The sequence below is a fragment of the Apteryx mantelli genome, chromosome 5 (assembly GCF_036417845.1).
Source record: "Apteryx mantelli isolate bAptMan1 chromosome 5, bAptMan1.hap1, whole genome shotgun sequence".
NCBI classification, from domain to species: domain Eukaryota; kingdom Metazoa; phylum Chordata; class Aves; order Apterygiformes; family Apterygidae; genus Apteryx; species Apteryx mantelli.
In genome coordinates, this window is record NC_089982.1 from 17,658,133 (window position 1) to 17,681,935 (window position 23,803).

Genomic DNA, 23,803 nt, shown 5'->3' on the forward strand with positions numbered 1-23,803 from the left:
AATCACCCCGACTCCGAACGCCTCAACGCTGGGCACTAAAACTGTGTCGCTTTGATAAAGATCTCGGCATGCGTGTGGAGAGGGACCTCTCCCAAGCACCCTTCATCCGCGGCCCGCTTTCCATGTGCTTAAATAACGCAACGCAGTGGCTCCCCGCGAGGAAGGAAACCCGCAGCGGGCTTAGCAGGAAACCCTGAACTCTTTAGAGCTGGAAAACACTCGGCTCCCACCTCATTTTCTCTTCAAAACTAACCAAGTTTTGACAGCCGAGGCCTCTTTCAGCGTCTGACGGGCGGGGAAGGGGGGCGGAGGGGAAACGGAGGGAGGGGGGCGCGACTTCAGCGGCGGCTCCCGGCCCCGCCGCCCCCGGCTCCCCTCACGACCCCGGCGCGGGCGGCAGCCAGGAGGAGCCCGGGGCGGCCCTGCGCTTCCGGCCTGGGCAGCGCCCTCTGCCTCGGGGGAGGCAGAGCGAGCGGCGGCGGCAGCAGCAGCGGCGCCATGCGCCCCGCAGGTGGGCAAGCGGCAGCCTGAGGGGGCGCGCGGGCCGCCGCCTCCCCCTCATGGGGGCGCGGGTGTGAGGGCGGGCGCGCGCTGGACCGTTGAAATCGGCCGTTGTGGGGGGTCGAGGCGGCGCCTCGCGCTCGCGGGCGCGCGCCGGGCCGTTGAGAGCGACTGTTGCGGGGGGGGAAGGGGTGAGGTGACGCCCCGGGCTCGCTGGCGCCGCCATCTCGCGGGGGGCAACCGAGCGGCTTAGGAGGGACAGAAATGGAGGTGCGTGGCGCTGCTGCGGTGGGTGGCCGGCCGACCGGGTGAAGCCGCGTGTGGACAAGCCTCGTGGTAAAGGTGTTTTCAGGGCTCCGCGTGAAGGAGGGAGAAGTGTCGCGTCAGAGCAAACGGTGGTTTTTCCCAAGTGCCGTGAGGGTGCTGGAGCAGAGGATGTGCGGGCAGAGGGTGAAGTTGGCAGTGTATGGTATGATTGCTGTGATGTACTGTCACATGCCCGGACTTTGAAGCTCTTTGCTTCTCCAGGTTGCTGTCAAAATGTTGTGTTTGAGAGTGGAGAAACCTGTGCAATGTGTTGCTGGCTGTTTCTTGGTAAAGAAGGGCCACAAAAAAGCCTGAAGCTCTGTGTGTGCTTATCTGGTGTATATACCCTCTTGATGTGGCTAGCCCCAAAAAGATTTGCTCCTCCTTGCTTGTTTTAATTAATTTTGCCCCTTTGAATGTTTTCATGGTGAACTGCAGAGAAGGTTTTATTTAGGAGACTGTTTTTAGCACCTCAGAGCAATTTTACATAACTTTTCTTTGAAAATTGTCCTCTTTCTCAAGACTTATTCAATGTACCTATTATTGTCTTACAGTATACTATTTTAATTTTTTTTTTTAAAGAGTGCAAAGTCTAGCACCAAAAAGTTAGGAAATGACAGAATAAATGTTTTATGAGCAATTTTAATTCTGTCCTATGTGTATATTCACTCTGGGATAGAGTCTTAATTAGCTAATTGCATGCTGTGTTATTCATTAGTAATTATTCTTTCTTTTTCAGTCTTTCACAGTTTAGTATGTGATCTATCCTTATTTACTGTACAGGAAAACCCCTTTAAACTTTGCACTGAAATATTCACTTCCTCATTTACATTTTCTATGATGTTCGTCGTATTACCTGTGTGCCTCAAAACTGTTAGTGTATATTTCACGAGTCTCTTGGTAGACAAGAATGCATTATTATCCCATTTTACAGGTGGAGAAAACTGATGAAAAGACAAACCGACTTACCAAGGCCGAATACCCAAGAGCACCATAGAGGGATGTCCAATTTTCAGGCTGCTTGCAGCCAGTTTAGCATGTTGGCATTGGCAGGGAAACAGAGACCATAGGTTCAGCCAGCAGAGGATATGCTGATTTTCTACTCTGCCGTCATTTGTCTGTCTTTGTGTGTGTGTGTGTGTGTGTGTACTGCTCTGTGCAAACTTCATTCCTCACCTAGGATCTCCCACCACAGACCTCTCCCTTGCAGGTTAACCGCAGCACCAAACCTTTCTTTTCACAGTGAAAAGTCTGCTTTCCCCAATGGACTGCTAGTTACGAGGTTGAAGTTACTTTGGGTGTGATTGCCCAAAAATCTAGTCAAGCTAGAGTCTGAAGACTGTTTGGGATGCATGGTAGGAGAGACAGATTTGTCAGTATTCTGTAAGAAATCCTAATCTAGACAAATTTCTTCATGCAAATCATGTTGAACATACTGTACCTAGTGGAGGTAAAACATCCATAATGGCTGATCCTTCATGACATCTGTCTTCACTTGAGACAAGAGGCACTGACAGGTTAACTTACTAATGGCTGTGCCGTGTTTGAGTTACACTCCTCTCCACACTTGTGAAGATAAATATTGTCATGGAGATCTGCTATGATGTACTCTTTATTTACACAATGTGCATTTCTGTGCCTACAGCTGCTTCTGAGACAATAAGTATTTGTGACAGACGTTTTGTGAGGGAATCAAGCCAGTGAATAGACACAAATAATAGTTGATTTTTGTTTTCTCAAGAATCATAGATCACTTTGAATTTTAGTAGCCTTAAAATTTTTTAGGGAAGCAATAGTGTTTAGACCATGGCTTGCTTCAAAATGAGGGGTCTAGGGGTTGAATTTTTAAGTAGATTCAGCAAAAACACAATTATTAGAATTATTATTGAATTATTGATATTACTATTAATAATGTCTTAGTAATTTGAGTATCATAGAAGCAAGTATTGCAAGAGTTGCTATCATCTGTTTACAATGTCTTATTCAGAATGGAACTTCCCATTTTTCATTACTGATGGTACATTTTGACCTGTTTCAAGTGAGAAAAAAATATATAGTACTCAGATATTTTAAAGCTGAAATTCGACTCCTGAAAACTTAAAAATGGAAATCTCGGGATAGCTTCTTTATCCACAGTGAAGGTGTTCATCTAGGTGCAGCATTTGCAGACGAGTCTCTTTGCTAGAAACTAGAATTTCATATTTTTAAAAGATGTTGTATGAGAAAAAAGGAAAATGGGATCCGTTAAACTTTGAAACTCAAGAACTCCAAGACAAAACTATCATTTACCTCCAGAATTGTTGGGTAGCTGATTCAGATCAGAAGTCGATCCTAGTAGGATGTTTCCCTTATGTTAATATTCTCTGATCTCACCTCTGTTGCATCCAGTGGTCACTGAAGCTTACATATAAGTAATTGGCAACTCAGTTTTGAAAAATTGTATCATTGATGCCACAGTAAAGGTGAAAGAGCAAAAATCTTAGTTTCTGGAAAGAAGAACACCTGTGTCCAGGGACTTGAGAATCACAGTGTTGCTTTTGTCTGTGTATCTCTTGAAGGTGGTCTTTGAGCATTTGGTTAGCTTATATACTCCTTTATTTGCTTGTAGGTAATAAAGAATGTTTCAACTCATCTATATGGTAATAAGCATAACTGCCACAATGTGAAGCACAGTAATAGCTTAGGGAGTAATTATATTCTTCTGGGAGATCCAGTGAGTTCTGGCTACTATTTAAGAAAAAAAAAACAAAACTCTGACCTTTTGTATAAATTAAAATCCAACTATTACAATGTGGTCTGTGATACACAGCTGAGTTTTCTGAAATGTAAACAGAGGTATTAATGGATTTCAAATGGTATCTTAAATATATAGGCATTTTGAAACTGTCATGAAGTTAAGAAGAAAGTAGCAAATACCAAGATCTAAATTTTAAAGTGGCATCTATTTCAGGCAATAATATTGATTATTACTTAGTGTCCATTGGCTCCCTGCATTGTAAGGAAGCAAGGCTTTGTATTAATCCACAAAGTAATTTTTACTCTGAGTTGACAGTTAAAGCAAACTGATCTTAAACAGGCCCATCGTTATGCTGTTTCACAATGTTTCTGTGAGTCCTCATGTACAACTTAAAAAGTTAAGGCTTACATGTATGTTTTGACATGTTGATGCAGTTCAAGCAGGGGGATAACTGAGTTACTGAGTTAGATCACACGCTCAACAACTGTAAGTGACTTGAAACTTTATACAGGTATTTATAAATAGCTACAGTTTGTGGCTTTGGTTCATTGCTTGTAAGTATAGGTGTGATGAGTAATGTTTTTTGTCATATGACCAATAACCAACTTTGCTATTGCCAAGTATTGAATACTATTATAAAACAAATTTACAACAGTAAGTACAAGTTATTTTACCACCATCTTGAAATGACTTTTATGATAAATGAAAATTCACAACATATCTATAGAAGCTACTGTAGGAACTGCTCACAGTTACTGCCTGAATACAGTCTACCTTGGATATCAGCATTCAGTGATACTCATTTGCTGCTTTCATCAGGTAACAATGTGCTGTTGTACTAGCGTGTCATCTGAGTGTTGATTTGTAGCATTCAAAACCTGAAGTACGCAGTAATGTATGCTGCCATTATACAAAAGTGGTTTTAATTTAAAAAAGTAAAGCAAATTTCCTTTTTCGTCCTAATCACAAGGATAGTATCAGTGTACTTCAGAAGAAGAAAGACAAAGATTATTAAACAAGATGCCAAGATTTTTCAAAAGCACTTAGTGCAAAATAGTTCCTATTATTTTTAGGAGATGGGCTTTTCTGAAAATTTGGGACAGACAGTTCAGTCAGATCTTCCAGAAATGTCCACATGTTTTTCAAAGTCCTGTTTGTTTGCCTTCCTTGAAATACTTGGGCTTTCCCTTCAAAGTGCTTAGGAATCACTGTTACCCTTTCCCTCAGCTGGATTTGTGAGTACTCAGTCTTTTTGAAATGAAGTCCTGGTTGGGTAAGGCAGGTACCAAAAATATGCAGATCCACAGTAATCCTAAATGTTAACTGATCAACAGCACAGGAACTCTCAGGGCGGTATCTTTCAGTTTGTGTGTGGGGGGGGGAGAATTAAAGAGATACATTTACTCATTTCTTTATTGTGACTTGCTTCCGCTGTCTGTTTATAATATTGACTTGAGTATTTTTCTCAGAATGATAGATATTTTCCAATGAATTATTTTCTTATTTGTCTGTAAAATGCTGGAACTCTATTGTTAGCATTCTAGTGCATGTAAAATCTGTCTTCTGTCAGATGAGAGCAAAAGTTGGTACAAGTACACTTAATACCGGATTACACACTGTCTTAAGCAAACCTAATATTTGATAGGGGTAACGGGAAAAAAAATCAAATGTGCAGGGTGTCGTCATACTGTAAGAAAAGCAAAAGGTATGTTTTTATAAAGCAATTCTTTCCTGTGCAGATAGACCTGAACTAGGATCTGGAGAAAGAATACGTTAGTCCTAGCAATAGTAATTCACTCAGATGGAATGCTGCGCACAAGTGTTATATTCTTTTCAGTATTTACAATAGCTCATTCAAACTTGTTGCAGATTCTTGGTGTTGAAGGACTTACTTTAATACTATTTAAGACATTTTCTTCTTCTTTTTTTAAATATTACCATAAAAAGACTTGTCCAAGAACTAGGAAGAATACCCAAAATACCAGCGTCTTAATGTTATAAATCCAAGACCATTGTATCTCTAGGTAAGAAAAAATAGAGTACACATTTGCTCTTAACCCCAAAATCATTCTGAAGCCTATTCAGCCATCTGCAACCTTTTTCAGCACCTGTGCAGAATGTGGACACAGCAGGGGTCTGTGACCTTGCATGTAGGACCTAACTTTCCTGTCCAGAGAAGCTCTGAGAGGACACTGAGACCTGAGTGGGGATGGTTCTGCAAACACATGTTCCACTTCCCCTGTGGCTGATGCAGTGGCTGTGTTCCTCAAAACAGGTCTTAAGAGTAGTGGGCTTTTCTTGAAGACACTGTCTCTAGCATATCCAGCTGTGTTGATGTGCTACCCTGTAGCTTTATTTCTATGGCTGAGATCTGTATTTGTATCAAGTACAGATTTATAGAGCAATATTTCAATGTTACTATTGATAAATACAATGTTAAAATAGGGAAAGCAAAAAAAAAAAAAAAAAAAAAGCCCCAAGTGAAGTAACATTTGTCCATTGGTGATCTGTTGGTATTTTGAACATTTCTGTTGCACACAGTAAGTGTAATATGCATGTGTTTGTGTGAATGTGTGCATATATGTAAGCCTGTCCTTTAGAAAAAGGAGATGGGGGGTTTTGTAACTGCTGTTTTTCTTTAAGCACTAAAGATGATTCATATAAGACTATAAAGTCAAAATGCAATATGCTTGCGAAGTTCCTTATTTTAGACTTCTGTACCTACTGATAAACTTACTGCCAGGGAGTTGCTGAATCTTAAAGGTTTCCATAACTGAAACAAAGAATTGCAAATATTTTCCCCTTTACCCTGAGAATATCTCAATAGATGCCTGTATTTCTGAATTCCTTCAGCTTATAAGAAAACTTCTATCCCCTCTGCTGCCTCTGAACTTCATAGCTCCTGGACATATTTCTTGTTCTTCTCTTTGCACTCATGGAACTTGTTCTGCTGGTTTCCTGATTTTGCACATGAGTTTGGGGTAAAGAATTTGGAAGAAATGAGGAGGTTTCCTTCTTATGTCTAAGGTTCTCCATCTTATTTTGTCTATTTAACAAAACCTCTTAAAACCACAAGGAAAACACCAGTATATCAAGCAAGTGATTTTTGATTGTATCTGGTCTTTCTGCTGAAGCGTACTGCAGCTTCTGTCCAGCATACATACTTGAGTTTCCTTTCTATTGAGATCAAGATCAGAGGAGGATTTGGATGCCTGAGTTTTTCCCTAATACCAAGTTAAGGTGCAGCTAGACAGTGCATCTGGATCTAGGAGCTAAGACTTGATCCTAGGTCCCCTAACTTAGCCATACTATATTAGCCAAGTGAAAGAATCTTCTCCCAAGAAGCAAAGACAGTATCACACTAAAAGAGAAATAGCTCTTCCACCTCCTTCCCCCCCACACACCCCCTAAGCCTGACTGAAACCTTGACAAAGGCTCTAATGTATTCACTGTGTGTGAGTATACATGTACAGATCAGCTCATGCCTTGAGGTAGTTTACCCTCCAGGTTCCTCAGTGCTAGGAAGTGCGTATGTTCTGCATCTTGAACAAAGCAAGCATTTTTCCTGTCAAAATAAAATGAAATAATATTTTCACTTGCTATTTATCATTATACTTTCTTCCAAAGAAGAAAAAAAGTATATTGAATATTAAACTTTTTAGTTGGTATTCTCCATAGCATAGGGGGGGTGTTAACTCATGAAGAATGAATAACTTGTGTTTGACTGTAGTCAATGAAAATTATTTTTTAATATCAGATTATAGATACAATTGAAATAGGAAGCATTATTTTCTAATGGAAAATATGAAAAGTTCTGAAAGCATTTTAAAAAACAGAAATGTATTGAATGGAGTTTACAAATTGAGGTTTTAAGGAACTGAACAATATATATGTTAAATGTATATTCACATAGTGCACCCTTTTATTATTCATCATTTTCATTTATTCATGAAACATTTACACTTGAATAGCTAAAGAAGAAAATATAATAGTATGCCTCAAATGAATTGAACAAGAACAATTTAGAGCCATTTGAGGACTGAAAATAAAAGCCTCCATCTTAAGTAATGTTAGTGTCTTCTGTAAATAATGAAAGACTAAATACAGTACTGGCTTCAAAGCATTTTAATGCTAATGTGATAGTGGGCAGTAAATAAAAACAAGCAGTACTTTTATCAGAAGCCACAAGTATAGTGTTCATCAGATTTTAAGATTTATATAATTCAAAAGTAGTCATTGGTACTTGCTCTTTGTTACGCTATAATATCACCTGAGTGACAGAAATTACATATTTAATTAATGAACCATGTACGCAGCAAAACACAGGTATCTTCTGTCTTTGATTAGCTTCCTTTAAAAATCTGAAATATAGTAAGTAAAAGTGAAAGATGTGCACTACTCTGTCTCAGATCCTTTGTGGTGTAGTGATTTCTCTGAGGCTTTACTACTAAGATTTTTTTTTTTGGGAAGTGCTTGCAGTAACATTCAAACAATTCAGCTATGACTCATGTGCATGTAACACCAGAGAGGAGTATGTGCTTGGGTATATGTATGAAAAATCCTAAGAACATGGCCAGACAACTTAGTGCTTAGGCAAAATATATCTACCTAGAAAAACTACTACTTATTATGAGCTCATTTACCCAAGCGTTTAAACAGAAGCTGGCTGAATCAGAGCTTTTAACATGTTTACAACTGTGGAGCTGACTTGAGGTGATGGGGTAAAAAATAAAAATTAAAACAAAAACCAAACTCTGAAAAATGACTATTTGATCATCATTGTTTTTTAAATGCCTTTTGTTCAAGGAAACTGAAATCCATGTGATTTGAGTCTAACTTCTTGTTTACATCAAGGAAAGTTGATTGAGCCTTTAATTAAACCACATAGACCACACAACATCTTTATGGGTGCCTAAATGGCTTTAGCTATGTCCAGAAAGTGATTTCTAGCAGCATATTCTTACTTTTTAATACCCAAAGATAATTTACATTCCAAATTTATCTGAAAGTTTTAAGTAGCAGTTTAAAAAGATAGGGCTACATGACCAGGAAATTTAATAGTGTGAATCAAATCATAGAAAAAGTTGTGTTTGGAAAGGATGTTCAATTTTTTCCCTAGAAAACCCAATAAAATGCAGAAAACTCAATATACCACCTTCTTCCTTTACTTCCTGCCAAAATTTCTACTACTAGGGTATTTCACTGAATCTAATTGCTTCAGATATCTTCCATGTCAAAAAAAGTAAGGCTAATTCTCCAGGTAGTGCACGTCAGAGTAGCTCCATTTAATCCATGAAGCCCTGTTGGTATGCATCATCAGAGGGAATCTTGCCAGTGTTTTTAATCAAAAATGTTTTTAAGGATTTCAGTCAACAGATTGCATTCTGTTATTGTAACTCCATAATATTATCAAACTTCCAAAGTTGTTTTTCTCCCTTATTAATTCTGTTACCTGTTCAAGATTAACTGTTTTAGAGGAGGCCAAATCTAATTTTGACTTGAATGTATGAAACCTAGTCTGTAATGATTAAATTGGAGAAAAAATATTTTCTGCGAAAGTTTAGAGGCGGATCTTACATTTATCACTTTGGAAACAGAAGCTTTTTCTGCTAACAGAGTACATTCAGGACAGTTTCATTTTAATTTTCTTTTAATGCTCTTGCCAAATTATTGTCACTTAGTTTTCTACAAGGGCTTAGAGCAGCTCTGTTTCATTGGCAAACTTGCAGCCTGTATTTCAACAATGAAGAACATTATAGAATTCATTTAAATGGCAATTCATATTCCTATATTTTAGCTTGCAGGTAGGTCATGAGATCATTAGAGTTAAGTCTTATTTGCTATATTTTAAGGTCAAAAGTATTTCATAAGTGTTTCATTTTGTTGTTGCCCTAAGTAGCCAAGTCAGGTAACTGTAAACAAATTAAATTCCACAGGACTGTCTGTGGCATCCCGGTCTGTTACAGGTGTGAATTCAGTGAGACCGGTTATGGTCAAAAACATCATTTGAGGCACCTACTTTGGTACAACTGTGCAAGAGTGAGTGGGAGCTCAGATTCAAACACAAGTTACTGCAGTTTAGCACTGAGTGGCAGTGACCAAGTCAGTGTGTACTTTCAGGGCTTAGTTTCCCAGATACCATAAGGCTATGTCTGCAGTGGCAAATAGCACTCCCAGCAGAAGGGCATTTGTAGAGCCCAACATTTGGTGCTGGGGGTGGGGGGGGAACGTATTTTGGACTCACTCCAGGCTGGTCCTGTGGTGTTAGCAAGTGGAGCACATTAGGTGTGTTTCTGAAGCACATCTGGTTTACTTTCACCCAAAAGGGATGCAGTTCATGTGCTTCAAGGTCAGTTGATGTGAGCCAAAGCATGGTAAGTGCGGACAATCAGATTTGTTTCAAAAGCATACTCCTGACAGCTGAATATTAACACAGACTTACTTAAGCCATAGCTGTTGCTGCGAGTGGCTGTTCTTGCCTCCATGTAACTGAAGAGGCTTGTTTTTATCCCATGCCTCATTTTCCCTTGTGACAACAGAAGCATTTAGGCAGCTGTAAGGCAAAGCAGGCTGGGGAGTAGGTCAAGTGGCAAATAAAATAGGTTGCTGGGATGGGCGTAAGCAGCTGTGGAATAAAGGTGTGCAGGGCATCTGGTAGCAATGCAATTTATTGTTTTCTCAAGATATTCATGCAGTTATAGCAGTAATCTGCAGTAAATGAAAGAAGGAGCGTGATCAGTATAAACTTCAGAGGAAGAAATGTAAGGTTGCACATTGTGTTTCATATCTGTACCAGTCAGGTGTTGTTGAGCAGCTGGCATGCGATAGCATGTTAAGCTGGGGTGTCTTGAGATAGCTTAGATTAGGAATTAATAAAATGTATGCAAAAAGAAGAAGGTGGCAGATCTATGACAGCATCAAGCTGTTACTGTTTTCTTTTTTTCTTTAAAAAAATGGTTATATGGATTTGGTAAAATGATGTGGGAGGGGCTTGATCATTTAAGAAGCAGAATGCTTCCTTAGTCCCACCTAGTCCTTCTGACTTCTACTACACGGATTGTCTGACTGTAATGAGGTAAGGTTTAATTTGGTCTCAGAAGTGATTCAAGAAGGATATTTTTTCCATTTTCTTCTCTGTATTTTCTAACTAGGCATGGAAGACAGTGTGCTTGGAAAACTAAAATGACCTGCGAGATAAATCTTCCAATTTACATAATTATATAGACATAGTTACCCTCTGTTATCCAATAGCGAGAATGTATATCAGGAACAGTAAGTGCAATATGTAAAATCCATTTGCAAGAACCTGAACATACGGAACGCCCACTGGTTCATTTTCAGGAAACAGTGTATTTGCTCGAAGACAGTCATAGACATGTTAAACCTTCCTGTGAGGGCTATCCAGTAGAGGAAGACCCAAAATGAATACTCAGAGGACTCCCCGGTTGGGTCCTGTTTTAGGACTAGTAATAATTTGAGAATTTGGATTTTGCAAGGGGAAAAGATAATGCATTAAACTTATGCTGAGGAGACATGCTTGCTGGAGAAACTTCTTTTATGTCTTATGTAAGCTTTAACAGAATTTGGGCATTGTGGTTGATTTTGCAATACTATGGATGAATTGTGTGAAGGCAGGCTCACACTAACCCAATTTCTTTCTGTCTGATGGGCAGAAATAAAAATAGTTTGTTATATAGTTAGTGTCTAGAACTTCTGTCTTAAGGCATTAGAGGATACTGAGGTGGATTTAATATAGAGAAGTCAGTTTTCTACTGAAGTTGTTGGTGAACATACTGCAAATTGTTTTATTTAGCTTTGTTTCTAATTGACTGCTAGCTCTGTTGTTCATTTTATGAAGTTATACATACTTATGTAATGATTTCCTACTTCATTTACTTCCTTCTGTGTGCATCATTACTACTACTGTTGTTAACAAGGTCAATGACAAAAACAAAGTGTTTGTCCAACACCGATCAAAGATTTGTTCTGTTCTTTTTTCTTTGTGACTGTCACATACTTGTAAGAAAGGGACAAAAGAAGTGAGCTGAAACCATAGGACTTTCTCTACTACAGCACAATGGTTTAAACATACTTTATACGTTGAATAGAAACTGTTTCTCATAGTTCCTTTGATTTCTGGATGACAGATTACCTAAATGAGATGCGTAAAACCAATTTAAAACCAATCTGCAAAAGCAGGAGAAGATGAAGCCATTTGATTTATGGGGGCTCAGGAATCTTCCCTGGATTCTCTGCTGACCTATGGCAAGGAAAACATTATTTTAGAAATCTAATGGCAGTATGAGAGCTCTAATAAGAGAGTTCTACCAGGCATATTTCCTGTGTCAATGATAATCTCTAACTGTTAAGAATTGTTGGGATGTCCTCTATAGTTAATTCAGTGTATTTGACCCTATGTCACAAATGCAGGGAACACAGAAATCTCTTTGAGCAGAAATTGCTAGACATATTTATTGAAAAACACTGACATAATGATTGTCTGACTGTCAGTTTCTGACAAGTCTCAGGTGACAAATCACATTACTTTAAGATGTAAGACATCTCCCTTGTTTTTAGTGCAAAGGTATATGACCCCCAGATTGCAGCAGTTGGAACCACAACAGTTTGCCCAGAATGTTCCTGTTTGCAAAACTGGTGCTTTCCATTTTGTTGTGAATGTTGTGTATGCACTGTTCTCTGGTGTATGTTCTCTTGTGACAGAGGTGAGTGTACTGGATTTCATCTGACTGTTTCCTCTAATATCTGCAGAGCATATTTTCCATTCTCAGGTTCTTATTTGGAAGCCTGTACTTTATTCTGAAGGAATTAGAGACAGGAATTGGAGAAACTGGAGTAACAATGGAATCAAAGATGGCAGAGAAAAAAACAAGGGAAGGCAGAAGAAAAAGCAAGGAGCTTTAATGTAAGCAGGCAGAGTTTAATTACTTCAGGATAGGCAAACCTGGAGAAACCTTGAAGGATGAGACAAGAAACAGTGGCAAGAACAAGAATTAAAAGAAAAGAAAAGAACAACCTTCTCTTCCCCCCCCCCCCCCAAAAAAAAAAAAAAACCAACAACTTATCAGAGAACAGGTAAAAATGAGATGTTCCTAGAGGCCAGAGTTGAAGAGTCTGATTTTGACGGCTCTTTGGGAGAAGGAAAATTGTTATGTTACAGGGCATCAAGAAAATGCTGAATGGGTCTTTTTTTCCTTCACATTTTCAGAATCTCTACACTGTCCACATTTCAGTCCAACTTAAGAGGACCAGTTGCTGCTATTCTGGAAGTTAATCAATATGTTTTATCTATAATTTGTCTATGGCTATTCTCAATGACCTGAGTCTGGATGCTTGCCTTAGATTATAAAATTATAGAAGAAAGAACTGTTTCATCATCATATATAGCTGGTGTGTAATAGTCCTTCCTATAAATAAATATTTGAGAAATCAGAACAGCACAAAAAGTCAGTAAACTGAGGTTTTGTTCAGGCAGGAAAGGGAGAAGTATGGAAAAGAACATAGGTTATTTTTCCAACTTGTGGTTTACAACAGAAAGCTTGAAGATAAGTGGGACAATTGGAAAAGTGGTGAGAAATACACATTCTTAATCATTGTGCATTCCTCTCTTCTGCCCAAAATCACTGAAGAGGTCAGGGGATTTTATGTGTGTCAGTTACCTTGAAATGAAACAATGGAATTTTGAAACCATTATTGCAAAGTAAGGGATGGGATATTTTTAAAATATTTCCAGTTTATGTAACAAAAGTTCTGGTGGTAGTGTAAGAGTAAGCTTTGGGCAGTGGTTTTTTCTAGTAGCAATAACATCAGTTAAAAGAAACTTGATGCAGCTTGTCCAGGTTATCATGTGGCCTTCAAGACTTGTTCCACAGTCCTCAGAAGAAAGTAGCATACTATTTTAGCTCTTTATACTGTCATTATGCTATATTTTCTCTTCAGGATTTATTAGTGTCTGAAGCATTTCTGAATTAGAAGGCCTGTTACCTGATTACATTCTGCTAAAACCTACCAATGGTAAAACTTGCTCTCAGGGAAGTGACTGTAATGATAAAATTTTTGCCTTGGTGGGAGGGTGATAGAGGAGGAGGCAGCATGCCTTGAAATACAGAACTGAGTTCTGACCTCTATCCCATCTTCATATTTAGTCTTGTTCATTAGAGATGAAAGAAGTACCAGTCCATTGGTTGGTATCCATATGTGGATGGACATGGCCTCACAGGAGAAGATACAATGGTGATCATTACACTAGCACATGCATTCACATGACAGATCAGAGAAAAGTCTAAACAAGGAGAGGAGGCCTTATCACTTCTTTCACAACATGGTTAAGTCTGTAGAGGGGCCCAGAAACAGCTTTTTGGGCATAGTGTTAACCTTGTCAAGTTTTATAGTCAGGCATCTTTCCAATTCTTAAGGTTATGTCTACATGGGGCAATACTATGCTGTGGAAAGGTATTCCAGCTTATTTGGCTCTGTGTTCCCATTGTCATTGTAGAGTCCAGTGGGATTTCTGTACAGAGAAAGCCTGAAAGATCAAGCCTAAATTCATCCCATTTGTAGGAAAATTGTTTCTGTGGTGAATCTCAATTTGCCCACTCCAAACCTCACCGAGCTCAGTGAGGAGAATGATGAAGAGATGAGGCCTGACTGTATACAGATAGAGCAAGTATTTGTTTTCACAAACAACTTAGCAATTAGCAACAGAAGGTGCATAAATGATGAAAATGTTCTTACTACATGCTAGTTAAATAGGCATTTGAGAGTAGAAGTGCAGCCACTGCGCTGATACAGTGATGGCAGGAATGTCCCATGCTTTAAGATAACTGCTTTAATTGAAACAGGTGTGCCACAATGCTGCAGCAATTTAGCTACTTCGTGATCTCACTCTAAAGTTTACAAGCAGGCTTTTATAATTTTCATTTCCATTAGTGGAATGTTTTTGAGAAGCAACATGACTGACTTGAAAACATTTTCCATTATCTGCAAGTAGTTCTAAAGTGCTTTCTGCTGTCCTTCCCATGATGAATCCATTTTGGCTTGCTTCAGGGGATTTGCCTTGCAGAATTCCAGCAACCAAGAACTAAAGATGCATTTTGAGATACATTTACTGGATGTGTGTCAGGTGCTCCGACTGGGAAAATCAATCCATTCTGGATGGGTGAGGGGCAGTTTGTTGTGCTAGGGCCACTGATTAATGCTGAATTAAATGGTCCCATTCTGTTTCGAAATGTGAAATTGCAGGGGTGGTTTGGAGTGCCAGTGAAACTTTTTCTGTAGTTCCTTGTTATAGCATTTTAAGTGATCAGGAAAGGAGTATGAACAGATCAGTGGATATTTCTTTGTGAAAAGATTGCGTAGGGGCCAAGAGGCTAAAATTCTTTTGTTTCTGGAGTCTCAGTCTAAGCATTTGAACTAGAGGTGCTTGATATGTATGCTCTCCATTCTTGTCCTACATACGGCCCAAATGGAAATGAATTTTCCTGAGATTAGAAGAAATGTTTTGCAAAACTGTGCAAGGGTGGGAATCTGGACCTCTTCCTTCCCTTTCCCATATTCCATTTTTTGTCATAAGATTATGACTCTTGACTGTATGCAATTTATTTTCTGCAGGTTGAAGAGAATGGGGAGAAAGGGGAAGCAGAGGAGGTGCCTCAGGGAGAAAATGGACATTTTTCAAACCCTAGTGGTTTGCAAAGTTGTGGACTTAAGATTCTGCAGACAAAAAGAGCATTTCTGTGGAACTGGAACTTGTGGTAGAATATGCTGTATACTTGCCTTGGGTGATGTTGTTCTTGGTCAGTGAAACTAGGATTAAGATACTAAAAAATCTAATGAGATTTTAGGTAATCTAGAATCTTAAATTTCCCTATTGTGCCTCTCCTTTTCTCATTTAAAAAAAAAAAAGCTTCTTTGAAAGTTTAGCTTGGGAAGAGACTCATGATAATCCTGGAGAGTGTAGTCCACTGCTCACAATGGAATTAAAGATGAACAGATGTCATCCATGCTTATGTTGCCTCTAATACATTTCATCAGTGTATTAGAAGATGAGCAACAATTTCCACTATGTGCTTTTTCACTTCTCTTTTCAGATATCCAGCCAGTGTACTTGTTTTAACAAATTCTTGTTGATGGACAGTAGCTCATTATGTGCTGACAAAGCTTATACATTTATTTCTCAAATGTTTTTCCATTTAAGTCTGATATTTTAAAAACAAATAACCCCACCCTACCCTACACACAAGTGAGGACCTCTGTTACAGGAAGAGATAAAAAGGATGAATTTTCTTCTTTCTCTAGTAGTTGATCCTCTTTGTCCACTTCGGGGGTGGGGGTTGGGGAAGACAACTTACATTGAAAGCTGGCTTAGAAAAAAATCTATTCTTTTATAATTCTCCTCTCTCCAGTTTTATGCTATCGTCATTCAGTTGGCTTCCCCAGAACTTTCTCTGACTTCTACCACTGTAAGTGTGTGTGTGTGTGTGTGTGTGTGTGTGTGTGTGTGTGTGTGTGTGTGTTGGAGAAGGAGGATGGAATTCAGAATAAAAGGCCCATTCCATTTGCTTTCTTCATACTGTTTCTTTTCATCACCATCAGCTTTCCTTTCTCAGACCAGCTGAAGGAAGCCTCTGTGCTGTCAGCCTTTAGTAGAACAAAGGGCTTCTGTGTTTGCTGCCCTTTCCCATCCTTTGAGTTCTTTGTACACAAATTTCATTGGTCCCCTTCCTTTCTCATCATAGTGTTTGAGAACAATTTGAGTTTTCTCCACACAGATACCAAAATCTGATGCCACTGGGGCAAGGGTTTTGAAATGACTGTAGTTACTTTCTTGTTAGGGTTGACTGTGACAAGCTCGTTGAGGTTATATGAACACCTGGAAAGCAGGGAGAGCAATAGGGAATGGTGTTGTGCTCCAGTGCTCTAACAGGAGAAGGCTGTAGGTCACCCAGAGAAGTATGGTGACCCCATCATTCTAGTAAAACTTGCATAAGTGTTGGTATTGAAGTCACACTTTTTATTTAAACCAAAGAGACTTTAGGCAGTGGGACTGTACAACCCATTTTATACCCTAGCCTAATTGAAATTAAGTTTATTCAGGTCAAGCAAAGTATGTTAATGCTGATTTGCTAGAAACAACTGTAGTAAAATGCAGATCTCTAGAAAAGTAGAGCAAAGAATCTGCAAACATTAAGCTTTTTAAGGGAAGAGGATAAGTTCGCATCTGTGAAGGTGACTTGCTTTTGTGATCTGTCAGTATTATCAAAGGGTAGTGTAGCTGAATACTTCTTGCTGACTTCTAGAAGAACAGAATCTGACTTCTAGAAGAACAGAATCTGACTTCTACAAGATTGCAAGATTTGTTTAAATTCAGAAACAGAGGTACATGTTTAAAAGTAGCTACAAGCCCTAAACCTTTCATTTCTTTCCTTTGCTTTCCTAATGTGTTTCATGCATCACAGTTTTTGCATGGAGATTTGCTTTCACTTTCTAATACACTTGTTCTTGGTTTTTTTTCTTTCATAATATATCTTTTAATTGTTGCCTTGTTCATGTGCAAGATCTTGATACCCACTCACTCACACTAGTCTGCAAAGATACTCTCATCTCTTTTGGTTCTTGTCAGCAGGCCTTTTCAAACAAGGCTTCAGATGGCATGTTTCATGAGACTGCACTTTTTTGGGCAGCCATACATCAGCAACTAGAGAACAGTTTGCTTTTCAGAATAGCCCTTTTGTGCTATGGATGACTGCATAAATTCTCTTACTGTTTCTCATTGCTGAACTAATAATACATTTTATTTCTACCTTTGAGTCAGTAAGAGCAGTTGAAGCATGGCTTAATTTTGTCAGGATATGACAGTTTCTATTACATTAACTTTCAAGGGAACAAAATTCACCTTAACTTACATTATATATCAAATGCAGTAACTTCAAAGAAATATTCAGTGAGAGATGAAAATAATGAAGGAGAAAAACTTTAGCTGAAAAATTAAGAAGTGTGACTGTGTATTCAGTATTGGGCAATGTTGCACTAAAGCTAGAGTTCAGCTTTTGTTGTTTCACATCAAAATGATACTGTTTTGAAGGCATAGTTTTGGGTAGACAGTAATTTTCAAGTAAGCCTTCTTCACGCATCTACATCTTAGTAATATTTCTAAGGAAAACAAAGGAAAAAAGTTTAAGGTATATGGAATAAATAGGGGACTTAGTAATTATTCTTGGGGTGAACTTTGGCTCTACATTTAAAGTCATGCATGCATTTTAAAATTTTCAGTATTAATACAGTTTTGGGGAGGTAGCATATAATTTTGCATTCATTCACAACATTGAAGTTAATTCATAACCTGGAGGGATATTCTGGAAAGCAACAAATCAATGGCAGAAAAAAAGTAAATACAAGCATATAATTCAAAATAAAGCCACATTTGGTTTCCCACTTCTAAATCAAAGCCAGCTATAGGTAATTTAATAGCACTAGTTGTCGTCTTCAAGCCAAAAAGCGTTGCACCAAACTGCAGCATAAAAACCTAGCTCAGTAGGAGTCTTTACTCAGTGATATGGCTCTTCCCTCTTATACAGATAGAAAAGACAAATGAAATATGGCAGCTGTATTAAGTTAGTTTTATGAGATGCATGTCTTAGCTTTTCTTCCATCAGGTTTGGTATTAGATATATTTCACTCCTGTTTTGTATACAAATAAAGTATTCTTTCTCATTTAAAAATCATTATTGTTAAAAAGAAATGCAATCAAGCCTTCAATAAACATCTTTAAAACTCTCTCATTCACTCTTAGCTAAGATCAAAGCTGCAGACTTAGGTGTAGAAACACTGTACAGAAGAAGAATTACTACTTCTTCTTTTATCACTTTAAGGCAACTTCCTCACTTTTATCTTTAGAATTTCTTAAGTATTCAAGTCTTGTACTGTCCATTTGCACAAGGGTGGACTTCATGCCTGTGTGTATAGTTTTATTATGATTACTGTATAATGTCAGCTCTTTACAGATATTTCTGCCTAAAAACATACTCATCTATGCCCAGCACACTGGGAGCTCTTGAACTATTCCTGAAGGGTCAGATCTGGTGTGCTTTCCTGCTCCAGGATCTAGGAGTGCCTCTTGGGCACTTCCAGTCTGCACAGGGATGTGGTGCAGGTGTGCACCATTCCTTCCCAGTCCTGTCCTTTATGGGGAGAGGAAACCCAGTGTCCTGGCCAACCAGATGCTGTGGCAGACTCCAGTAGATCCCTCTTTGCGCAATCAGGAAAGCAAATGCTTTTACCCTTCAATTCAAACATGGCTTCAGAACCCAACCTCTTTTATCCTTCCTTGCAATTCCTCTTAGCTATGTCCTTGCCCAAGTCCATCCTAATAAGAAGTGCAGCTGAGCATGAATTTATGATGACGCCTTTAAACTTAAAGACTGAATGTGATCTTTCTGTGCATAACCAAGGCAATCTCAAGTGAGATTAAGATTTTATTCTTCCTGTATACTGTATCAAGGAACTGCTATCCTGTATACAGCTTTTGGTTTCTCAGAAAATATTTTGAGAAGCTGAAAGAGTTCACAAAAGTTCAGAAAGAGTGGTAGGAGTTCTACAAAATCTTTCCTAGTGAGAAATGTAATAAGCTCAGTTTATGAACTGTAACCAAGGCAAAGCTAAGAGTCATTTCATGAGGTCTGAAGACCTTAGGGAGGGATTTCTGGGGCAGAGAGTTCTTCAAATTTGCAGAAAAAGATAAAATGACATTCTGTGGCTGGAAACTGAAACTGAACAAATTCAAATGAAATCTAAATTCAAAGATTAGGCAGCCTCTTTAAATCAGTACTTTTAAAGGACCATTGTAGTGCTTTTAGAAATTATGGGCTGGAAATAGAAGTTGTTTGGTTATTCCATCTCCTGTGGTATGAAATGGTATGGTCAGACTGAAAGACCTTCTGGCCTGACTACTCTGAATACAATTTCCTCTCCTGAAACTACACAGGAGACTTCATAGCTTTTTGCTCTTTACTTCTTTGTGAGACTTACAGAAAATCGGACAAGATTCTGAAAACAAATAACAGTGCAGCTAAGTTCTGTAAAATCATAAGTAGACTTCTTATTCTAGTGCCATAAAACACAATTTTGTTCTGAGTTAAAAAAGGAATACAGTACTATTTATTTTTATAATTAAATTTTAGCATTTCAGCAACAGCAGACATTTTTCGGAATACTTTTTTGCTTTCATCATGGCAGATGTGGCCTTCACTATTCCAAATGTATTTTAACAAATATCACACCATTTAAGTGTATTATTCAGAGTCAGTCATCCTGAAATGTCATCATTCACTATCCTATTCAGTGCAGCCCTGTATGGTTTCCTATGACACAAAACTTTTTTTTTTTTTTTGAAAGGATGAACATTCTCAAATGTTTGAAAGAAAGCAGCTTTCCTCAAGGCTGTTTATAGACAAGTAATAAACTCAAGGGGCTAAGCCATAGCATCTCTGTTCTACAATCTTCAGTTTGCCTTCACCTGGGTAAACTTTGTTTGAAATCTCTCCTGAGTAAAAAATAAATGAACAAAGTTTAGAAATATTTTAAAAAGACGAAAGGTCAAATGGTTAAAGCACTAATCCTGGACCCTGGAAGTCTAGGTTCAATTTCTTATTTGCACTGTGGACTTTCTATGGGACTCCTAACAAGCTGTTTATCCTCCTTAGCTACCCAAAAGTGCATCCCAGTATCCAGATCTAATGTGTGCTCAAGAAACATTTTAGCTCTGTGTGTCCACCATTTCCCTTGTATTTCCTTTCGTTTGGTATTATTGAAGAAGCAGCCCTGGTGCATGACAAGCAAGTGCTGGTCAGATTGCCTGGCTCATCAGGAACCTGGGAGATGCCATGGAGTGCAGCAGAAATGAAGTGCAGCAGCTGCATCTGTTCCCAAGTCTTATTGTTGCCCCACATGGCTGTTGTGAGGCTCCCTGTGATTGTGAACTACTCCAGTGGGATTAAATTACCTTGATATTTTAATGTGTATTTGTATTGATCAGCAAATCAGTATGGTTTCATACCATCCCCTTATTAACAGCGTGGATGAATGTTAGTCATCTTAATAGCATTGTTATGCATCTCAATGAGAAAGCAGAACTAGAAAAAGCCATTCTAGATGTATTTTTATTAGATTCATAAATAATTTTGTTAGAATAAAGGCAGTAGAAAAAGACTAACAACCATCTTAATACCATACTACCAAAATGTCCTAAACACATCGATTCTGTTTCTAGTGAAGTCAAATCATGTCCAGTATTCAAATATATATTCTTTATTGTTGTCATTAAAAGCTAACTGTTGCATATTTAACGGTATCACCCATTCATCAATAATCTCTGAGTGAGCGGAATGTGTGAATGCACTGCTTTCAACACTGCAATTTCAGTATTTATTCTTAAATACTAGTTGAAGCTGTTGTGAACATACCATATTCTGAGCTGTTTTGTCAGCATTTTTGTGGACAATCTTTCTGCCTTCATCTAGAAATAAGGAGTTGGTTGTCATTTCAGGCTGATCCTGTTTCTGTCCTGTTTCTTGAGCACCTCAAGGTGTTAAGAGGGGGGAGAAACTAACATTCTGGCTTCTGATATTTAAAATGAGTTCTAAATGATTTTTAAATGTTTTCTTCTCTTTAGAACATACGAAGGATATTCTCGTGATTTATGAACAAGAAGCAGAAGAGTGGGCTCTGTATTTAAAAACTCTTTTCAGACACATCCTGAATGAAGAAGGAATCTTACTCTACAGTCTTGAGACTTCTTCTGTCAAGCACCTGGAGTTATTTTCTTTATCCTGTTACAAATGTAAACTGCTGATACTATCATGTGGACTTCTTAAAAGTTTGAATCAAAAGAGAGGTTATTTTCTTGAGCAAGTTCTCAAACCTCCAGATAATGTGGTGATTCTACTTTGTGGGGTAGAGAATTCAGACATTCTTTATGACATGCTGACTTTAGATGGAGGCAGCAAAGAGATCTCCACTGATCAAGAACCTGAGGAATATCTCTCCATTGTTACTGGAATTATTCAATCAGGTAATCTAAACCCCAAAACTTTTACTAATGTAGTGTTCTAGCTGTATTAATATCATTTGAAAGGGAAAAAAGTGATAATTAAAATTTTCTGAAGAAATAATCACTTTTCAGCTTGGTCCAACAGTTTTAGTTTTCTTGATGAAGCATTTTCCACTGAATTCTGTTGAAACTGTTGTATTCTTAGTCTAGCTTCAGTTTCACAAGGAAGCAGCTTTGGAAAGTCTAAAAGCTGCCACTGGCATCTGTGAACCTACCATCACCCTGTCATGGTAAGATTAAAGAGCTGACATGCACTTGTTTGTTTCCTGAGTTTACAAATCTCAGCAATTGTACAAAAATCTGGGTTTATATTTCATGTCTTTCAGAATGCTTTAATGTGACAACATATATCTCTCTAGCTAAACCTGACTGCGTGAAAAATAATTACTTAGTAAGCCCCAATTTTGTGGATGGCATCATTTCCAGTGTGTCACACAAGCTGTAAGAGCAGAAGTTCCCTTTCCCTTTTACAAACTCAAGAAAAAAGTCTGTTCTGGAAGATCCATGTTTGTATATGTTTGCACATCCATGGAAGCAACAAAGAAGCATTTGAAATAAAAATTAGCCCTTCCTGAAATGTAAGAAAAACTTTTTTTTCCTGAGGATGGGTGGTACTGAAGTGGCAAAGAGGTCCTGTGCTGGTCTGTGCATGTGGTTAAGCTTAATCTGCAAGTACTTTGGCAGACTGCACAAATGTAACTGAGAAGTAGTTTTTTGGGAAGACAGGCGTCTCGGCCACTTTGGAGGGATGACCTAAGTTATGGACAGGTTTCAGACAGATGGCTGCATATTTTCCTTTGAGAGCATATTTACCGTTGCTTCTTTGTAGTCTCTAAGTCTCTTGTTGCTCTCAGCTCGTGCTGTTTTGTGTGCTGAGCAGAACATTGTGGTTCTGTCCTGTTAATCTGCAAGTTGCCACTTTACTGGCACAGGAGCTTGGTCTTGAGAAGGATATCCTGCAGCTCAGGAGTTTTACTCTGAGATGAACCTGTATCTGGAAGCATGTTGGATTCAAATAAGCAAGCAAGGGTATTCCTTTGAGCACACAGGCACAGAGACCCCAGCTGAGTCAGAGTGAGCTAGTTGGATGTCCGTGCTGCCTTGTGCTTGAGCAGATAAGCTTAAGCAGGCTATATTGCTTTCAGATGTGCCCCAAATGTGTCTGCACACATATGTTCTGACTATACAGTCTGGCTAGTTCAGATCTGTGCTTGCAAAACTAAGTTTTACTCTCCCCCTTTCCCAAAATCTCTTCTTTTTAACATTTCTTGCTGATCAGTATTTATTAACCTTTTCGTCAGTATATCCTTTTCTTCTGAGCGTCTGTCATGGTTTAGGTTTTGGAGCTAATTAAAGTCGCCCAGTTTGGTTTAAGGAGGTAATGGTTGCACTTTTCAACAGTGTCTGATATTTAGCTTCAGAGAAAAATTCCTGAGCAGCTTTTCAGTGGAATAAAATCAATGGTCTATGCCATGTATGTGTGTGTATATAGAAGGAACTGGTCCCAGAGACTGTCAGTTGACTCATGCACAAGAAATTGCAAACTCTTCTAAAAAGATAAACATTTTCCTAGAAGAAAGATGATAGTTCTTCACTTTGGTCTGCACATTCACAAAATATTTATTGCATCTGCCTTCAGGATTTTACTGTAGAATGTAACGTCAAGCAATCAATAGGTGCTCAAATGGTCTTTTCTTTGGCAGTGGCTGGTGTCAGCGGCTTCAGAGAAGAGTACAAAGATGAGTTAATGAATAGTTGTCAAAGACTTTGGTTTCAGTGTGTACATCTTTGCAAGGCATGCACAGACTGCAGCTGAGATCAGACGAGTTCAGGTGACTGAACTGGTTTGGGGACTGGGAGTAGTGTTGCTGCCTGGTGCTTGGTGGTGTAAGCCCTCCTCCATACAGATCGCTGAGATAAATGCTCTGACCTTGTTTTTTCTGCATTGATGTGCCCCGGCCATCAGGTAGGCCAGCTGAGATACAGTGCTTGCTAGCAGAACTCTACACAATGTAAATATTCCCAGTGCAAATTTGCTGTTACCTGGGTGTTAATTTAAGCTCTGAGGAATAAGGATGTCCATCTCTTATCATTATTTATCTCTGCTTAAATGTAATGGTTACTGTTTGCAGTGT

At 38.6% G+C, this 23,803-nt stretch overlaps 1 protein-coding gene across 5 annotated transcripts in view; it reads left to right on the plus strand.

The window, feature by feature from the left end:
• Positions 1–481: 481 nt before the first annotated feature.
• BANK1 (B cell scaffold protein with ankyrin repeats 1) overlaps positions 482–23,803 on the plus strand; it is a 153,292-nt gene continuing 129,970 nt past the window's right edge. For all 5 annotated transcript variants that reach the window (XR_010884343.1, XM_067297561.1, XM_067297564.1 and 2 more), the window contains exons 1-2: positions 482–511; positions 21,231–21,629. Coding sequence is in view for 4 of the 5 variants with exons in the window: in XM_067297561.1 (XP_067153662.1) it covers positions 499–511; positions 21,231–21,629 (412 nt within the window). In the remaining variant the exon portion in view is untranslated. The remainder of the gene's footprint in view (positions 512–21,230; positions 21,630–23,803) is intronic.